Source organism: Ascaphus truei, chromosome 3 (genome assembly GCF_040206685.1).
Source record: "Ascaphus truei isolate aAscTru1 chromosome 3, aAscTru1.hap1, whole genome shotgun sequence".
NCBI lineage: Eukaryota > Metazoa > Chordata > Amphibia > Anura > Ascaphidae > Ascaphus > Ascaphus truei.
In genome coordinates, this window is record NC_134485.1 from 3,139,433 (window position 1) to 3,158,839 (window position 19,407).

A 19,407-nucleotide genomic window follows, 5' to 3' on the forward strand; every position below is an offset into this window, starting at 1 on the left:
TCTGTCTGTCACTCTCTCTGTCTGTCACTCTCTCTGTCTGTCACTCTCTCTGTCTGTCACTCTCTCTGTCTGTCACTCTCTCTGTCTGTCACTCAATCGGAATTACACTAAAGCAGGTCCCATGCAGCAGGGTCTCCGACAGCAATCCCCTCTCGCCTAAGTGTCCAGACCTCCACGTGGTGTGAGCTCCAGCTGGAGTCTCACATAAAGTCCCTGAACATGGCAGTCTCTCAAGTAAGGGATGATCCCAACAGTATGGCAGGCCTTGCAATACTCCACTAGAGTGACAGGGGCTATCTGGGGCCTAAGGGGCAAGGTCAAGTCCAGGAATTTGACTGCTCCCTGGACATTACCTTCCTCCTTCCCAGCTCCGTCAAGGCTGACCGTGTCCTTCCTTCCCCTCGGAGGATATCCAAAGCTCCACAAAATCGCTGCTCGCTCCCAAATGGCTGGGACGGCCCATGTGACCCACCCAGAGGCTTCTGGGAGTTGTAGTTCCCTTAGACACTTGCGGAGCCAATTCAAGATGGCCACCGCAATTTCAGTCCAATTCATTTGTAAGGTGGTGCCACTCTCCCCAGGCCCCACGGAGCAACGGAGTAGTTCCCCGCTCCGGAGGCAGTGTCGGGGGGCTCCGCTACATCTGGTAATAAACTCACAGATTCTCCACTAGTGGTTTATGCGTGGTTCTCCGCTGTTGTGGGGAGTGCAGCTGGTAACATGTGTCTGTCAGTATCTCCTGTTGGTAGTTGTATTAAATACAGAAGCGTAATACAGTGAAGTAATGATAACAATCTTTATATGTGTAACGCGTAGCTCACCACAAATGAAGCGCGACCGCGGTCCTGAGGTAGGGAATTGGATAACGCCAACCCACAGCCACGCGGGCGCATCTAGGATGTAGAGTAGTCGTTCAAGCCAGGTCAGGGTTATAGATTGGAGAATGGTTAAGGTACTTGCCAAGTTTAGGAGAGGAGAGTTTCGGATCGTCAGTGTGCGTAGTCAGGATCAGGATTGGAGATTATCGGATCTTTGGAGTACTAAGCCAAGGTCAGGACTGGAGATTGGAGGATTGTTGTACAAGCCGGATCAGGAGTAGAGAGAAGTGGAGTCCAAGGAGCTAGCAGGGTTCAGGCAACAAGAGGTTAAACAGCATACAAGGCAAGGCAAGGTAGGATTCAGCAACAAGGATGTGGCAAGGCACGGCGTCACAATGACTATGCTCAGCAATGACTGATTGCAGACTGAGGGTATATATAGGAGGACATACAGGACACCTACAAGTTCATATTGAACCCCCAAAATAACCACAATATATATAAGCATATAAGTGTCACAGAGGAGTGCTACTGAGCATGGCAATATATATTTAAACCCAGAGACAGAACATAAAACACAGACAGAGCTCAGTGCACATTCAGTGAAACTTATACACGGTACAGTGCCTAAATATATATGTATAGATATCTATTAAATAAAATGGTCTTTTAGTTTAACATTTTGGCCAAATTGTTGTAAGCCCCTGAGCCACTACTCGGCAGACCACATCTCAAGGGTCCCTAACACTAATATAAATTCTTAATAACCTGTGCATTAGCAGGAAGAATGATTTATAACAAATCTGTCAAAATTAGTTGCATAGATCTAAGTCTGATTGAAGCTTTTATTAACCTGTGCATTACCAGGAAAAGCACTCTGTATTAGATTTGTCACAATCATACTGCAAGCAAGCAAGTTCCCCTGAGAGTGGGAGATGCTATGGAGTGAGCTATTGATCATTTAAATGTGGGAGGGTGTGAGCTTCAATAAGGCAGGAGGTTGCCACCCTCCAATCAGCTAAGACTAGCTGAACAAGAATTGTAAAACATACAGGACACCTACAAGCTCATATTGAACCCCCAAAATAACCACAACATATATATAAGCATATAAGTGTCACAGAGGAGCGCCACTGAGCATGGCAATATATATTTAAAATTAGAGACAGAACATAAAACACAGACAGAGCTCAGTGCACATCCAGTGAAACTTATACACGGTACAGTGCCTAAATATATATGTATAGATATCTATTAAATAAAATGGTCTTTTAGTTTAACATTTTGGCCAAATTGTTGTAAGCCCCTGAGCCACTACACGGCAGACCACATCTCAAGGGTCCCTAACACTAATATACATTCTTAATAACCTGTGCCTTAGCAGGAAGAATGATTTATAATAAATCTGTCAAAATTAGTTGCATAGATCTAAGTCTGATTGAAGCTTTTATTTACCTGTACATTACCAGGAAAAGCACTCTGTATTAGATTTGTCACAATCATACTGCAAGCAAGCAAGTTCCCCTGAGAGTGGGAGATGCTATGGAGTGAGCTTTTAACCATTTAAATGTGGGAGAGGGTGAGCTTCAATTAGGTATGAGGTTGCCACCCTCCAATCAGCTAAGACTAGCTGAACAAGAATTGTAAAACATACAGGACACCTACAAGCTCATATTGAACCCCCAAAATAACCACAACATATATATATAAGCATATAAGTGTCACAGAGGAGTGCTACAGAGCATGGCAATATATATTTAAAACCAGAGACAGAACATAAAACACAGACAGAGCTCAGTGCACATCCAGTGAAACTTATACATGGTACGGTGCCTAAATATATATGTATAAATATCTATTAAATAAAATGGTCTTTTAGTTTAACATTTTGGCCAAATTGTTGTAAGCCCCTGAGCCACTACACGGCAGACCACATGCCAGGGACATGCCAGGGACATGCGCATGTTTGCTACCTTAGTCCCTTGCTATTCAGATGCCACCCTCTTGGTCAGGCTTCTCCAGGTCTGGTGGGACAAATGTCATCCCAGACAACTGCCATTTTTCCCAGGACGTCGGTTTTTGAGCCTTTCCTTGTTACCCTAATGGCATTCACACCTCAGGCTTCCATCTCCGATGTCCAGCAGACTCACGGGCACCAACTTGGTAGCCCTGGTAGCCTGTCGGAACATTGGTTCTGAAAGTCCCAGCTCATTTACCGTTCACAACAGTATATACCATATTACACCCAATGTTAATCAAATATACTTTTACTTTATCCTAAGTCTCTGGCTATGGGGAATAGAATAGAAAGCTGCACTTTATTTTCTACTAGCCTTTATTTCCCACACACTATCTCATAGACTTGGACTGGACTCTGAGTCTCCTCACAACCTCATATTTATGGTTGGAGGACCCATGAACCCCAATACAGGTTCTGGGCTACCTAGGCAGTAACTGGGTATCCCCCTTAACCCAGGGACCCCTCATAGTTACAGGGATTCTGTACATCCCTATGCCACATTTACCTTTCTGGGCTATGCTGAAGCAGGGGACCCTAGCGGTGAGTCACGCAAGCATTTTCAAGGGGAGATATTGCCGGGACAATGTGCCTACATGTATCCAGGAATCAGACTTGATTCCTGGGTACATCTTTAGGGGAATTGACAACTCCGGACCCCAACTACCTAGACACATTCTGACAACAATTTCTCCGCAAAACCCCCCTTGAAACTCAAGCCCTAGTAATCCCTGCTCGCTGGTATTCCCGGAAAGGCAAAAATTCATTATTAACGCAAATGACAAGTTATGCATTAAATAGTACTGGGCTCAAGAGCTGACACTACTGAACCCCAATATATGGATCAAGGGTAACCATTCATGGGCTTGACCTTTATTGAGAGCCTGGTTACCCCCCTTACTGCCACAAACATTTCTAATTGTTCCCCTGCCACCAGGGTGCACTCTTGATGTTATAAATGTCTCTCAGCACACAAGTGCCACTGGCCTGGTGGCATTAAGACCACCTGATCCTTTCTGTAGCGATCGCACAATGACGGTTCACTGACTAAGTTAATGGAAGAGGAAGTTCAGCTCTTCCATTAAGATCATTGATATATATTATTATATACAAATATATTTTCTATATTAAGTAGGACAGCAATCAATATATAATCAATATAGACATTGAGCACTCAATAGGTTGAGATGTTTTAAGTTGCTTTTCTCATGAAAGATCTTATGGGCAGTTTGAAATGAATGGTATACAATGTTATTATTATCAGTGGTGACTTGAAACTGAGTGACAGGATGTATGTATAATATTGACGAGAGTTGCTTTCCCAGTTTCAAACTCTCTTTCCCACACATTGTATTCTGATGATACTATGCTTTAACTCGTATTCTTAACAGGTATGACCTGTTCCCAGGATGCCTGTCTCCCTCTCATTCTGCTTTACATCCTCTAATATATGTCTTTCTTTCTAACTCAGATATATATATATTTTTCTTAGTTTCTTATCTGCATGAGAAACCAGCAAAGAGTTAGCTAAGACAAGTGATTTATATCTCTTTGTTCTGAGGCTATAAGAATAACTGTGCACATAGCATAAGTCACTACCTTCTTCAGATGTATTTTACATTGAATAGAAGCATCTAATAATCTAATATGTATCCTTGCTACATAAAACGCTGAAGCTGATTGAAGAATAATCAAAACTGCTGATTTGAACAGGAAACCTGATTCATGAGTATTACTTCACGAAGATGTTTCTAACAATCATATTCACTGCTTCTGGACACAAGCAAAAAACTGATGATGTCACAAGGGTCACCAGTGTGCTAGCAAATATCACTACAGCACCCTAAGGGGTAAACACACTCACTAGCTTCCTGTCTGCTTTGTTGCATAGAAATCACATTTCACCCCAACTTCTTTGGGAAATTGATACAAACCTTAATTCTCACTAAACCCTGATTTCATGTAGAGTTTTGAGAAACCTCATAGACATAAGAATCATAATTTCTAATAACATTTTTTTTTTTAATCTCTCCTCCCCTCTGTGAGTGATCTGTTTAATCTCTCCTCCCGCTCTGTGAGTGATCTGTTTAATCTCTCCTCCCCTCTGTGAGTGTCATGTTTAATCTCTCCTCCCCTCTGTGAGTGATCTGTTTAATCTCTTCCTCCCCTCTGTGAGTGTCATGTTTAATCTCTCCTCCCCTCTGTGAGTGTCATGTTTAATCTCTCCTCCCCTCTGTGAGTGTCTTGTTTAAACTCTCCTCCCCTCTGTGAGTGATCTGTTTAATCTCTCCCCCCCTCCGTGAGTGTCATGTTTAATCTATCCTCCCCTCTGTGAGTGATCTGTTGAATCTCTTCTCCCCCTATGTGAGTGATCTGTTTAATCTCTTCTCCAACGCTCTGTAAGTGTCTTGTTTAATCTCTTTTCCAAAACTCTGTGAGTGTCTTGTTTAATCTCTCCTCCCCTATGTGAGTGATCTGTTTAATCTCTCCTCCCCTCTGTGAGTGATCTGTTTAATCTCTTCCTCCCCTCTGTGAGTGTCTTGTTTAATCTCTCCTCTCCTCTGTGAGTGATCTGTTTAATCTCTCCCCCCCTCTGTGAGTGATCTGTTTAATCTCTCCTCCCCTCTGTGAGTGTCTTGTTTAATCTCCCCTCCCCTCTGTGAGTGATCTGTTTAATCTCTCCTCCCCTCTGTGAGTGTCATGTTTAATCTCTCCTCCCCTCTGTGAGTGTCTTGTTTAATCTCTCCTCCCCTCTGTGAGTGATCTGTTTAATCTCTCCCCCCTCTGTGAGTGTCATGTTTAATCTCTCCTCCCCTCTGTGAGTGTCATGTTTAATCTCTCCTCCCGCTCTGTGAGTGTCTTGTTTAATCTCTCCTACCCTCTGTGAGTGATCTGTTTAATCTCTTCTCCCCCTATGTGAGTGATCTGTTTAATCTCTTCTCCAACGCTCTGTGAGTGTCTTGTTTAATCTCTCCTCCCCTATGTGAGTGATCTGTTTAATCTCTCCTCCCCTCTGTGAGTGATCTGTTTAATCTCTCCTCCCCTCTGTGAGTGATCTGTTTAATCTCTTCCTCCCCTCTGTGAGTGTCTTGTTTAATCTCTCCTCCCCTCTGTGAGTGTCTGGTTTAATCTCTTCCCCTCTGTGAGTGATCTGTTTAATCTCTCCCCCCTCTGTGAGTGATCTGTTTAATCTCTCCTCCCCTCTGTGAGTGTCTTGTTTAATCTCTCCTCCCCTCTGTGAGTGATCTGTTTAATCTCTCCTCCCCTCTGTGAGTGATCTGTTTAATCGCTTCCCCCCCTCTGTGAGTGTCATGTTTAATCTCTCCTCCCCTATGTGAGTGATCTGTTTAATCTCTTCCCCCCTCTGTGAGGGATCTGTTTAATCTCTTCCCCCCCTCTGTGAGTGATCTGTTTAATCTCTTCCTCCCCTCTGTGAGTGTCTTGTTTAATCTCTTCTCCCCCTCTGTGAGTGATCTGTTTAATCTCTGCTCCCCTCTGTGAGTGATCTGTTTAATTTCTCCTCCCCTCTGTGAGTTTCTTGTTTAATCCCTCCTCCCCTATGTGAGTGATCTGTTTAATCTCTCCTCCCCTCTGTGAGTGTCTTGTTTAATCTCTTCCCCGCTCTGTGAGTGATCTGTTTAATCTCTCCAATGCTCTGTGAGTGATCTGTTTAATCTCTCCTCCCGCTCTGTGAGTGTCTTGTTTAATCTCTCCTCCCCTCTGTGAGTGATCTGTTTAATCTCTCCTCCCCTCTGTGAGTGTCATGTTTAATCTCTCCTCCGCTCTGTGAGTGATCTGTTTAATCTCTCCCCCCCTATTTGAGTGATCTGTTTAATCTCTCCTCCGCTCTGTGAGTGATCTGTTTAAGCTCTTCTCCCCCTATGTGAGTGATCTGTTAAATCTCTTCTCCGCTCTTTGAGTGATACATTAATCTCTCCTCCCCTCTGTCAGTGATCTGGGATCCCAGGCTTAGATTTAATAGATTTGAAATATTTATATCGCTCTGCGTTAATGGTAAAAAACTAGTTATACTGTCGTATTTACGAAAAAGGTTTAACGCTTAAATATCAAAGTGATAATTCATTTTATCGCTCCAATTAGTGTGGGCTAAATGAAACTGTACGATAGATAATTATCATATTAATGAATATGCATTGCCTAATTATAAGAGCACAAGTGTTACATTTCACAATAAGTTTGCAAATTAAGATTTAACTGCTAATTATCTACTCACTTGCTATTCACTAAACTCAGATACCTGGCGATATCAAGCTCGCGCCCCCAAATAGGTGCAATTTTTATCCCCTACCCCAGGCTGGTCTTACCTATGTACACATGTGATGACCACATAGGTAAGATAAGACTAGCCAACGTAGAATGGATGTAGAAAAATACATAACATAACAATGTTCAACATAATATATTAATATTAGCTAAAATATTACCCCTTATAGAACCAAGTTGCCAGCTAGGAACATTTTTATATTTAATCCCACTAGGATACTTTGTTTTTATAAGAAAAAAAATTATATCAAACATATATGTAACGGGTATTCCCCCCCCCCAATCGCAGATCTGATGTGGGTGCAAGAAACATACGGTGTTACCATAGGTGTGGTGCATTACCTGTTGGCTCGCAGGAGGGCTGAGCTTCCGCCACGGGGAACCTGGGGCAATTATACTAGGGGTAACCACTTACTCAATTCAGCACCTCCACCTGCGATGGCTCCCACCAGAGGGGGAGTGGTTACTCGCAGGACAATCAATAATACCATACACAAGGATTTATATATTAACTAATACCATTTACTTAAAAACATGAGATAACACATCATCACATAACATATCAGAACAGGTGTCCCTCTCTCGAGGAGACACTTACTGCGACATCCAGCAGGACGCTTCCCCAACACCAGGTGATCCCACCCAGTGTCCAAAGAACCCCACCCAATGTCCCGCACTCTTGCAGACAGTGTCAATGGGTGACTGCGCAGTCACTATTAAACTAAGGGCCCGTTGGTGCACTTGTGTAGTAGATAGTACCTGCCGAGCACTCCCGTGCTCGGATCTCCAACGGGCTTCACAAAGGATCTGTCGTGTGAAGGTTCCGTCTGATCCCACACCGGACTTCTTTGTACGCGGACCGCCAGGGCAGTCTCACTCTGGAATAGTCTCTGCGGACCCCAACGTGGGTCCGAACCGCTTCACAGGAACCGCAGCGTCCGCTGAGTCCCTAACTAACACTTGGCTCTAACGTGACAGGAACCCTAACCTAGGGCCTGTCCCTGTGGTACCGCAACCTAAAGTGGCTTTGGGGAAAACTCCTAGGGGCCTAACAGGGGTTAATAACCCGCCCCACTCCCCTAACTCTTCCCAGCCTGACTATGCTTAATAACACTTAACGAGTCCCAGTGCCTACTGTAGCTCACTGGATGCAAGCTGTAGCTCACTGGATGCTGCAGCCAACGTGCTGCGCATCAAGGTGCCTGCCTGTCAGACCTCACAGCACTTACAGCCGTGACTCTGGCAAGGCAGCACTCTACACTAAGGGCAGTGTCCCTATCTTGGGCCTCCCTAAGCACTTACCCACTAAACTAGTGGGGAGTTGGGGCCTACCTGGGGTGTGGGTACCTATGTGGGGCAGGAGCTGCACTCGCTCCCCACACTCTTTCTTCCCTCACAGCTCCCTGACTCCAACTCTCGTATGCCTTACTTTCCCAGCTCCCACTAATGCAAGTGACAGGGTCCCTAACCTGAGGGCTGTCCCTGGCAACACTCACTTTACTGGGGAGCGGAGCTATCTCGGGCCCTGGGGGTGCTGGCCTAGTACAGGGAGTCCCTGACTCCCGTACCCTACCTCCTTCCCTGGGCTTCTCCGGTCTCTGACTCCCACGTAGCTGCAAGCCCGCCAAATGTATCCACTTGCTCCCTCTGCAGATCCTTGTCCCTTATTGGCCACACTGATGCACTTGGTGTGCTTGGCCCTAAGCCTCATGGGAGTTGTAGTCCCGAGGCACCTGCAATAACATTGGGGCCGCGTGCGCGCCTTCCCTCTGCCTGCACTAACCCCTAATGGCCGCCACAACATCTCCTTCTCTATCCCTACTCTTGCGCGACTCTCCTGGCCTGTTTCTACACTAGCGTGATGCCTACCTGACTCGCGGGGCTCCCTTGCGCATGCGCGATCACTGCGCATGCGCGATCACTGCGCATGCGCGAGTGGCTGGGTAATGGCGGCGCCCTCTTCGCTGGCCTTCGGGACCTTAGAGACGTGACCGCGGCCTTAGCGACGGCCCGATCGCGTCCCCGGCAACCGGCCCGCTCGCGGAGAAGAGGCGCAGCTCCCTCCTCGGCCCCCACCCTCCGGAATGGCCGTCGGGTCTGCCGCTGGCCTCCGGCAGTACCCGACATCGGTCCTGGCCACGGAGGCTCCCTGGGAGGTCGCAGGGGGCAAAGGGTGACCTGGCTACATATATAAAAGAGAATCTTGTTTTTTCCTGCTTCTGTTGCTTTGATAAATGTGCTACTGTTTATTGCAGGAGATGTTGGTGCATCTTAGAGGTTTGTTTTTAGACACTTCCATTTTCTGGTTTGCCTGCGCAGCACATCTCAAAATGTTTTCTAACCCTCTTCTGCAGTTCTGAAGCTCAGCTGGGTGCACCTTCACATTCCTCTATATATAAACATAACAGTCATTAGGTTATCCTTAATATTATTGCTGGGACCCTCCCTGCTGCAGTCAGCGTTTTGTGAAACCGCAGTATTTCTGCATTTCTAATTCTCACATATACTGTACATCTCTGATGCATTTACCATGACCCCTTACAGACGCTGTTTAGAAGGAGTTGGGGGAGGAGACCGTCAGTAATTATATCTATGCCAATTTGTCCCTAAAACCATCTCTATTTGCCGAATAAATCTGCAAAGTCTGAGTTCTCCACCTAGGAGACCTGCCCCAAACGCAGGGGCGGAACTTGGCAACGGTGGGCCCCAGTGCAAGTTTAAAGAAAGGCCTACCTCTCCCCACGGGGCCCTGCCTCTGGTGGTTACGGAGGGAGCCCTCCCAGGCGGTGATTGTTGAAGTTGGGCCAGTCTTCCGCTGGGGCATAACTTACACATTAGAACCACCTGGGTGAGCTTCTTCCATCGCCACCACTCCCAAGGAAGTGCCACAGGAAGGGTGTGTGCAGGGGGGGGGGTGTCATTAGAAATGCTGGCTGCATGTTCTGGCTGCTAAAATAAGGGTCGAAACTGCATTCCAGTGTGTGGGGGATGAGCCCCTAAACGTAATGAGACCTAGTGTGGCCGAAGCGGGTGCACATAAGGTAGTGCTGCGACTACCCACATGTAAAACAAATAGATTGTTCGTCTTGCTTCTTGATGTACGTCACTGAGCAAATTGGCACGGAGCAAAACACGTGCTCACTGTTTCAGAACAAATTGCTTCCCCTGGATACATTTCCCTGTGGGTTTTGTTGTACGTCTCAGCTCCCAGTGTGATCTCATTAGTGTGATCGTGCCCTCCGCCTCCCTGGGAACCCCCAGAAAAGAAATGTGTCAGCAAACCCCATACAGAGCACAATATCACTACATCATGACATCTTTGTTGATACTTTCCTAAGAAGTGCGTATGTAGTGATGCACTTTGTATGGGGTTTACTGACACTTTTTTTCATTTTCATTTATTTTGTGTTGGCTGCACAGACAGGGTTTGTCCCCCTACTTGTTTTTCCCTCCCCCATTTATTCTAATATCTGAGAAACCCCGGAACACATGTATATCTAGTTGTGTTTCTTTGTCTTTCCACAGGAACACATCACAGTTCAAACCTTGGATATGGCAGACGAGGCATTTGATGACCAGTACATTGGCTGCAGGAATCAAATGGAGGAGGCCATCATCTCCAAAGAGCTGCTGAAGCATGAAAAGACCCAAAGTACACATTTCAAACGAGCATGGGAAGAAGCAGAGGACATTTGGCGATCACAGACGAAACGCAAGGTGAAATCCCTCCTTCCAGATGGATTTGAGGACAACCATGGGGTTGCTATTGTGGCCCACTCGGGATTTATTAATAAAGACTTTAATGAAGCAGTGAAATCAGCTGGAAAATCCTATAGTTATTACAAGGACAACTTCCACTTCAAAGCCTTCCATTATTACCTGACTGTCGCTCTACAGCTTTTATCAGGTAATTGTAAGCAGAGCAAGAAGTTGGTATATAGAGGGATGGACAATGTTCATTTTAAGCCCCCCACCGATTCACACCATGTCAAGTTTGGGCAGTTTTTATCTACATCCCTAGATATAAATCAAGCAAAGATGTTTGGCAATGACACATTCTTTACCATCATCACCTGCTTCGGCGTCCACATCGATGCCTTCTCCCAGTTTCCTCGTGAACATGAGGTGCTAGTTCCGGCGTACGAGGTGTTCACCGTCTCCAGCTTTGTGGAAGAGCACTATGAGTTTAGCTTGACCACCACAGAGACCAACTGCAGCAATTATAACTGCGCATACCTTGGAGGTAAGTCGCCCGGTCACAGCTATGTGTGGGGTTATTCCTCTACAAAATTGGGACAAAAGTGGTCATAGAAAGGAAAGTGGTTCTCTTTTTCCCAGTAAGTTTATTCCTGTTGATGCTTGACCTGTACTTTGTTTAGAGACCCCTCTCCTGGATAAAAATATAGCCAGTCTATGGTCGCCAGACGTCCCATATATACGGGAATGTCCCTTATTTCATTCACTTGTCCCTGAAAGGTCTGTCGGGACACATAATTGTCCCGTATTTTAGCACCTGGACGTGAAACGCCTGAACTTAAAATGACTGTAATGAAATTGGTCATAAAAACGTAGTAGATTTCTACTTGGGTGTAATAGTTCCCTTTTCCGATAGATGCCGCCTTACTAAATTATTAAAATAATAAAGTTCGGACATTGCCTGGTCATCCCATCACCCAACCCTATAGGCGTTCCTTTTTCTCCGACCCCTACGTGTTAGGTCAGTTGTGTATATCCCCGCACGTCCAAGCTCAGAGATAATAAAACCCAAAAACTATAGCTGTCAAGTGGACGATACTGTACCATTCAGCTCCGAGCACTTTCAAATCATTCATCCCTCATTACTAATTTCATAATGGATTTCGGCGTCCCGTATCATAAAAACTTAAATGTGGCAACCCTAACAAGCAGGGTTCAAAGCCAAAGAATCTCTCCAGAGGTGGAGAGTGTGCTAGGGGAAAGCACCTCTAAGCCTGTTACAAGCAGCAGCATTCTCTTTTTATTCATCTTCTTTCCAGTTTCAAGTAGAGACGGACTTACGGCAAACTCGTCACTTGTCTCCAGATGTGTAATCCCCATTTACCAGCATTGGAGATGTTTATAGAGAATATGTTTGTAGTAGACAATGATTGATAGCCTTGTGGTAAGTCGTGTTTGATAGATCTGTCTGTTGTTGGAGTTACTTCCTTGCTAATGTAACACCCCTATCCCCCCCCCCCCAGCCCCCCAGCTGCAAGGATAGGGTGTACAGTACTAACAATTTGAGGTACTGTAGATATAATAGTCTTTTGCTTAAGGGTTGTGTACCTGCTCCAAGGTATATGTAGCTCAGTAAGCTTACCTGTCTTCCCAGGGCATCCTTCAGTAGATTCAGGCCAAGGCTGTAGTTGAGGAGTGACAGAACCAAATAGTAACCAAATAGTAAAAGGCGCCAGGAACTTTTAATGAATCACTTTATTTAGTCAGCAGCAGCATAGCAGTACAATAGCAGTACATAGCTCTTCAATGTAGACTTCTTTTAGCATAAACATTACAGGAATCACCTCGTAGGCATCTTCACCATGAAGGCTGTATAGAGAGGTTCTCCTCTTCCACCCTTCTGTGAGAGAATATCCCCTATTTTTGTTACTCTAGGGCCCCATTCTTGAGCAAATACTTTTCCTGCCTGGAAAATAACAAAGTGGCTGATCCTAACCCGGCCAGGTGGACCTGGATACCCCCTTTGGTGGGTGTAAAGTTGGGGTGTGGATGATGGTGGATCCTTGGAGACTGATCTTTGATGGTGAAATCCTCCTGGGGGTCTGAATAAAAAAAGGGGGATCCCCACCATTGATAATGAGGGGGTGGCATATAATTCTGCCCCCAGTAACTGGGCAGATTAAAGATAGTTACATGTCACCCATCCTGACATGTGACCCTCCAGCGCTTTCCAGGCCAAACATGGGGCTGGAAGTGCAACACTTTAGAAACAATATAGAGACAGACTCACATGCCTGGCGAGACATTAACCCTGGCACTGCCTGCAGCTACCAGGGCTGACATGCAGGGGGAAGGCTTTAGCAGGGTGCTACACTTACTGTACATTGTACTGTACATAAGACTGTTCAGTAGAAGAGCACAGAACGTTACATCTAAAATACAGGGGCATTTATACTACAATACTAGGGTAAGAGCACCAGGCACAAACTCACCAAAAGTCTAAATTTAGCATAAGATGAACTTGATGGACATACAGCTGAACCCCGTTATAGCGCGGTCCTCGGGGGCCACCATATCCGATCGCATTATAACCGGGTCGCGCTAAATTTTTTTAAAAATGGCCGCCGCGCGCCCGTTCGTGAGGAGGGGGGAAGAGGGGGGAGGAGGTGGAGTGAGGCGCCGGCAGCCCTACATGATCCCCCAGCAGCCACCGTACTTCTCCCAGCAATCCCCCATCAGCTCCACACCAATCCCCCCCAGCAGCCCCGCACCAATCCCCCCCAGCAGCCCCACACCAATCCCCCCCAGCAGCCCCGCACCAATCCCCCCCAGCAGCCCTGCACAAATCCCCATCAGCTCCGCACCAATCCCCCCCACCAGCTCCGCACCAATCCCCCCAGCAGCAACGCACCAATCCCCACCAGCAGCCCCGCACCAATCCCCACCAGCAGCCCCGCACCAATCCCCCCCACCAGCTCCATACCAATCCCCCCCAGCAGCAACGCACCAATCCCCACCAGCAGCCCCGCACCAATCCCCCCCAGCAGCCCCGCACCAATCCCCCCCACCAGCTCCATACCAATCCCCCCCAGCAGCAACGCACCAATCCCCACCAGCAGCCCCGCACCAATCCCCCCCAGCAGCCCCGCACCAATCCCCCCCAGCAGCCCTGCACCAATCCCCCCCACCAGCTCCGTACCAATCCCACCCAGCAGCAACGCACCAATCCCCACCAGCAGCCCCGCACCAATCCCCCCCAGCAGCCCTGCACCAATCCCCATCAGCTCCGCACCAATCCCCCCCAGCAGCTCCGCACCAATCCCCCCCACCAGCTCCGTACCAATCCCCCCCAGCAGCTCCGCACCAATCCCCCCAGCAGCCCCGCACCAATCCCCCCCAGCAGCAACGCACCAATCACCACCAGCAGCCCCGCACCAATCCCCCCCAGCAGCCCTGTACCAATCCCCATCAGCTCCGCACCAATCCCCCCCAGCAGCTCCGCACCAATCCCCCCCACCAGCTCCGTACCAATCCCCCCCAGCAGCTCCGCACCAATCCCCCCCAGCAGCCCCGCACCAATCCCCCCAGCAGCCCCGCACCAATCCCCCCAGCAGCCCCGCACCAATCCCCCCCAGCAGCCCCGCACCAATCCCCCCAGCAGCTCTGCACCGATCCCCCCTGTAGCCCCGCAACGATCCCCCCAGCAGCCCCGCACCGATCCCCCCCAGCAGCCCCGCACCAATCCCCCCCAGCAGCAACGCACCAATCACCACCAGCAGCCCCGCACCAATCCCCCCAGCAGCCCTGTACCAATCCCCATCAGCTCCGCACCAATCCCCCCCAGCAGCTCCGCACCAATCCCCCCCACCAGCTCCGTACCAATCCCCCCCAGCAGCTCCGCACCAATCCCCCCCAGCAGCCCCGCACCAATCCCCCCAGCAGCCCCGCACCAATCCCCCCAGCAGCCCCGCACCAATCCCCACCAGCAGCCCCGCACCAATCCCCCCAGCAGCTCTGCACCGATCCCCCCTGTAGCCCCGCAACGATCCCCCCAGCAGCCCCGCACCGATCCCCCCCAGCAGCCCCGCACCAATCCCCCCCAGCAACCCCGTACCAATCCCCCCAGCAGCCCTGCACCAATCCCCCCCAGCAGCCCCGCACCAATCCCCCCCAGCAGCCCCGCACCAATCCCCCCCAGCAGCCCCACACCAATCCCCCCAGCAGCCCTGCACCAATCCCCCCCAGTAGCCCCGCACCAATCCCCCCCAGCAGCCCCGCACCAATCCCCCCCAGCAGCCCCGCACCAATCCCCCCCAGCAGCCCCGCACCAATCCCCCCCAGCAGCCCCACACCAATCCCCCCCAGCAGCCCCGCACCGATCCCCCCAGCAGCCCCGCACCGATCCCCCCAGCAGCCCCGCACCAATCCCCCCCAGCAGCCCCGCACCGATCCCCCCCAGCTGCCCCGCACCGATCCCCCCCAGCAGCCCCGCACCAATCCCCCCAGTAGCCCCACACCAATCCCCCCAGCAGCCCCGCACCAATCCCCCCAGCAGCCCCGCATCCATCCCCCCAGCAGCCCCGCACCAATCCCCCCCAGCAGCCCTGCACCAATCCCCCCCAGCAGCCCCGCACCAATCCCCTCAGCAGCCCCACACCAATCCCCCCCAGCAGCCCCGCACCAATCCCCTCAGCAGCCCCACACCAATCCCCCCAGCAGCTCTGCACCAATCCCCCCAGCAGCCCTGCACCAATCCCCCCCAGCAGCCCCGCACCGATCCACCCAGCAGCCCCGCACCAATCCCCCCAGCAGCCTCGCACCAATCCACCCAGCAGCCCCGCACCAATCCCCCCCAGCAGCCCCGCACCAATCCCCCCAGCAGCCCCGCACCGATCCCCCCCATCAGCTCTGCACCAATCCCCCCAGTAGCCCTGCACCGATCCCCCCCAGCAGCCCGCACCGATCCCCCCAGCATCCCCGCACCGATCCACCCAGCAGCCCCGCACCAATCCCCCCAGCAGCCCCGCACCAATCCCCCCCAGTAGCCCCGCACCGATCCCCCCCAGCAGCTTCGCACCAAGATTCTCTTCTGTCGTTTTGTGCCACTCCTGGGACTACGATCCACCCAGCAGCCCCGCACCAATCCCCCCAGCAGCCCCGCACCAATCCCCCCAGCAGCCCCGCACCGATCCCCCCCATCAGCTCTGCACCAATCCCCCCAGTAGCCCTGCACCGATCCCCCCCAGCAGCCCGCACCGATCCCCCCAGCATCCCCGCACCGATCCACCCAGCAGCCCCGCACCAATCCCCCCAGTAGCCCTGCACCGATCCCCCCCAGCAGCCCGCACCGATCCCCCCAGCATCCCCGCACCGATCCACCCAGCAGCCCCGCACCAATCCCCCCAGCAGCCCCGCACCAATCCCCCCAGCAGCCCCGCACCAATCCCCCCAGCAGCCCCGCATCCATCCCCCCAGCAGCCCCGCACCAATCCCCCCCAGCAGCCCTGCACCAATCCCCCCCAGCAGCCCCGCACCAATCCCCTCAGCAGCCCCACACCAATCCCCCCCAGCAGCCCCGCACCAATCCCCTCAGCAGCCCCACACCAATCCCCCCAGCAGCTCTGCACCAATCCCCCCAGCAGCCCTGCACCAATCCCCCCCAGCAGCCCCGCACCGATCCACCCAGCAGCCCCGCACCAATCCCCCCAGCAGCCTCGCACCAATCCACCCAGCAGCCCCGCACCAATCCCCCCCAGCAGCCCCGCACCAATCCCCCCAGCAGCCCCGCACCGATCCCCCCCATCAGCTCTGCACCAATCCCCTCAGCAGCCCCACACCAATCCCCCCAGCAGCTCTGCACCAATCCCCCCAGCAGCCCTGCACCAATCCCCCCCAGCAGCCCGCACCGATCCCCCCAGCATCCCCGCACCGATCCACCCAGCAGCCCCGCACCAATCCCCCCAGCAGCCCCGCACCAATCCCCCCCAGTAGCCCCGCACCGATCCCCCCCAGCAGCTTCGCACCAAGATTCTCTTCTGTCGTTTTGTGCCACTCCTGGGACTACGATACACGTTCTCCAGAAACAGAATTGAAACCACTTTTATCTCCATGATGTGTTTTCAATGCATGTGAAGCAGTGACAGAATCCAGATTGTGTTTTATCAATTGCATGCAGGTGTTCCAAGACCCACACTCGGACACCGTGCATCGCGCACACTACTTATTTGGAACGATGGTTCATGAGAGTTGATTCCAACCCGATTTGTTTTTGAAACGTTACATAATTCTGCTGTATCTAACACATATTTACAGTTTGGACCAGAACCACATTTGAAACAACCTTCTCTGTTTTTGTGTTAATGGGAAGCATGTAATCTCTCTAGCAAATACAGTTATGGCATGTTTACTGTAATAATTGAGCTGTAATTGGTTAGATTAACTTGTGTGTTTAATATTAGGTGGAGAAACCTGGCCGAATTCGACATTCTGCATCTACAACTCTGGTAAGAAACCTTCCTGTAATGTCCTTATACACACAGAGAACCGTGACCTCTATCCGTAATCTGACCTATCACTATGCACACTCACTACTGCACAGTATCACGCCCAGTCTCTTCTGTCTTCAGCTATATCCAAGATACATGTAGGATGTATCTTCAGTTATATCCAAGATACATGTAAGATGTATCTTCAGTTATATCCAAGATACATGTAGGATGTATCTTCAGTTATATCCAAGATACATGTAAGATGTATCTTCAGTTATATCCAAGATACATGTAGGATGTATCTTCAGTTATATCCAAGATACATGTAGGATGTATCTTCAGTTATATCCAAGATACATGTAGGATGTATCTTCAGTTATATCCAAGATACATGTAGGATGTATCTTCAGTTATATCCAAGATACATGTAGGATGTATCTTCAGTTATATCCAAGATACATGTAGGATGTATCTTCAGTTATATCCAAGATACATGTAGGATGTATCTTCAGTTATATCCAAGATACATGTAGGATGTATCTTCAGTTATATCCAAGATACATGTAGGATGTATCTTCAGTTATATCCAAGATACATGTAAGATGTATCTTCAGTTATATCCAAGATACATGTAAGATGTATCTTCAGTTATATCCAAGATACATGTAAGATGTATCTTCAGTTATATCCAAGATACATGTAGGATGTATCTTCAGTTATATCCAAGATACATGTAGGATGTATCTTCAGTTATATCCAAGATACATGTAGGATGTATCTTCAGTTATATCCAAGATACATGTAGGATGTATCTTCAGTTATATCCAAGATACAATGACATGTACTTTCTCTCATTGCCTTCCATAACATATTAAGGATTACAATCCTCTTTAATACTGCAGCACTACAGTATATTAACCTCTTCACTGACAGAGCAATGGGATGCATCAAAGAGTTTAACAATATTGTTGGAAGTAACCAGAGGAAGTGGGGAATATCTCCTCCCATTCCCATCCCAAATGGCCTCAGAAGATTCCCCAAATATTATATTTTCTGCCTAAAAGGTATCAGGATTTTTAGGAGGAAGAATCCCGAGGCCTTTAACTTGTCACTATTTCCCCCCGTCTGGGCGTATCTGTGAGACCCATTGTGTAACACATCAGCACTGCTGGGGCTTGTAAAGCAGAAGTTCACGCTCTGTCCCCCTCCCCCGTCCCCATGTTTATTTTACATGGGTGATGTGTAGGGACGCGGGGTGAATTGCATTCATTTCAGCTCATGATACACATACCTATATAGAGACATACCGGGAAAGGTGCTGCATGCCGTGTCACGTGGACCAATAGGAAGCTGCGACAGATGACATTGCGGCTTCCTCTTGGACGCATTCCGCGGGAGATATTATGTTTGCCATGGAGGGAACGTTACCAGGTACAGGTGCAATCAGCTGTATCTCCCCCCTGCCCTGGAGGGAACGTTACCAGGTACAGGTGCAATCAGCTGTATCTCCTCCCTGCCCTGGAGGGAACGTTACCAGGTACAGATGCAATCAGCTGTATCTCCCCCCTGCCCTGGAGGGAACGTTACCAGGTACAGATGCAATCAGCTGTATCTCCTCCCTGCCCTGGAGGGAACGTTACCAGGTACAGATGCAATCAGCTGTATCTCCTCCCTACCCTAGAGGGAACGTTACCAGGTACAGATGCATTCAGCTGTATCTCCTCCCTGCCCTGGAGGGAACGTTACCAGGTACAGGTGCAATCAGCTGTATCTCCCCCCTGCCCTGGAGGGAACGTTACCAGGTACAGATGCAATCAGCTGTATCTCCCCCCTGCCCTGGAGGGAACGTTACCAGGTACAGATGCAATCAGCTGTATCTCCTCCCTGCCCTGGAGGGAACGTTACCAGGTACAGATGCAATCAGCTGTATCTCCTCCCAGCCCTGGAGGGAACGTTACCGGGTACAGGTGCAATCAGCTGTATCTCCTCCCTGCCCAGGAGGGAACGTTACCGGGTACAGATGCAATCAGCTGTATCTCCTCCCTGCCCTGGAGGGAACGTTACCGGGTACAGATGTAATCAGCTGTATCTCCTCCCAGCCCTG

At 49.7% G+C, this 19,407-nt stretch overlaps 1 protein-coding gene across 2 annotated transcripts in view; it reads left to right on the top strand.

Annotated features, from left to right (window-relative positions):
- LOC142491242 (ecto-ADP-ribosyltransferase 5-like) overlaps positions 1 to 19,407 on the top strand; it is a 39,541-nt gene that overhangs the window by 14,304 nt on the left and 5,830 nt on the right. For both annotated transcript variants that reach the window (XM_075593515.1, XM_075593516.1), the window contains exons 3-4: positions 10,645 to 11,362; positions 17,274 to 17,318. In XM_075593515.1, the coding sequence (XP_075449630.1) occupies positions 10,645 to 11,362; positions 17,274 to 17,318 (763 nt within the window). The remainder of the gene's footprint in view (positions 1 to 10,644; positions 11,363 to 17,273; positions 17,319 to 19,407) is intronic.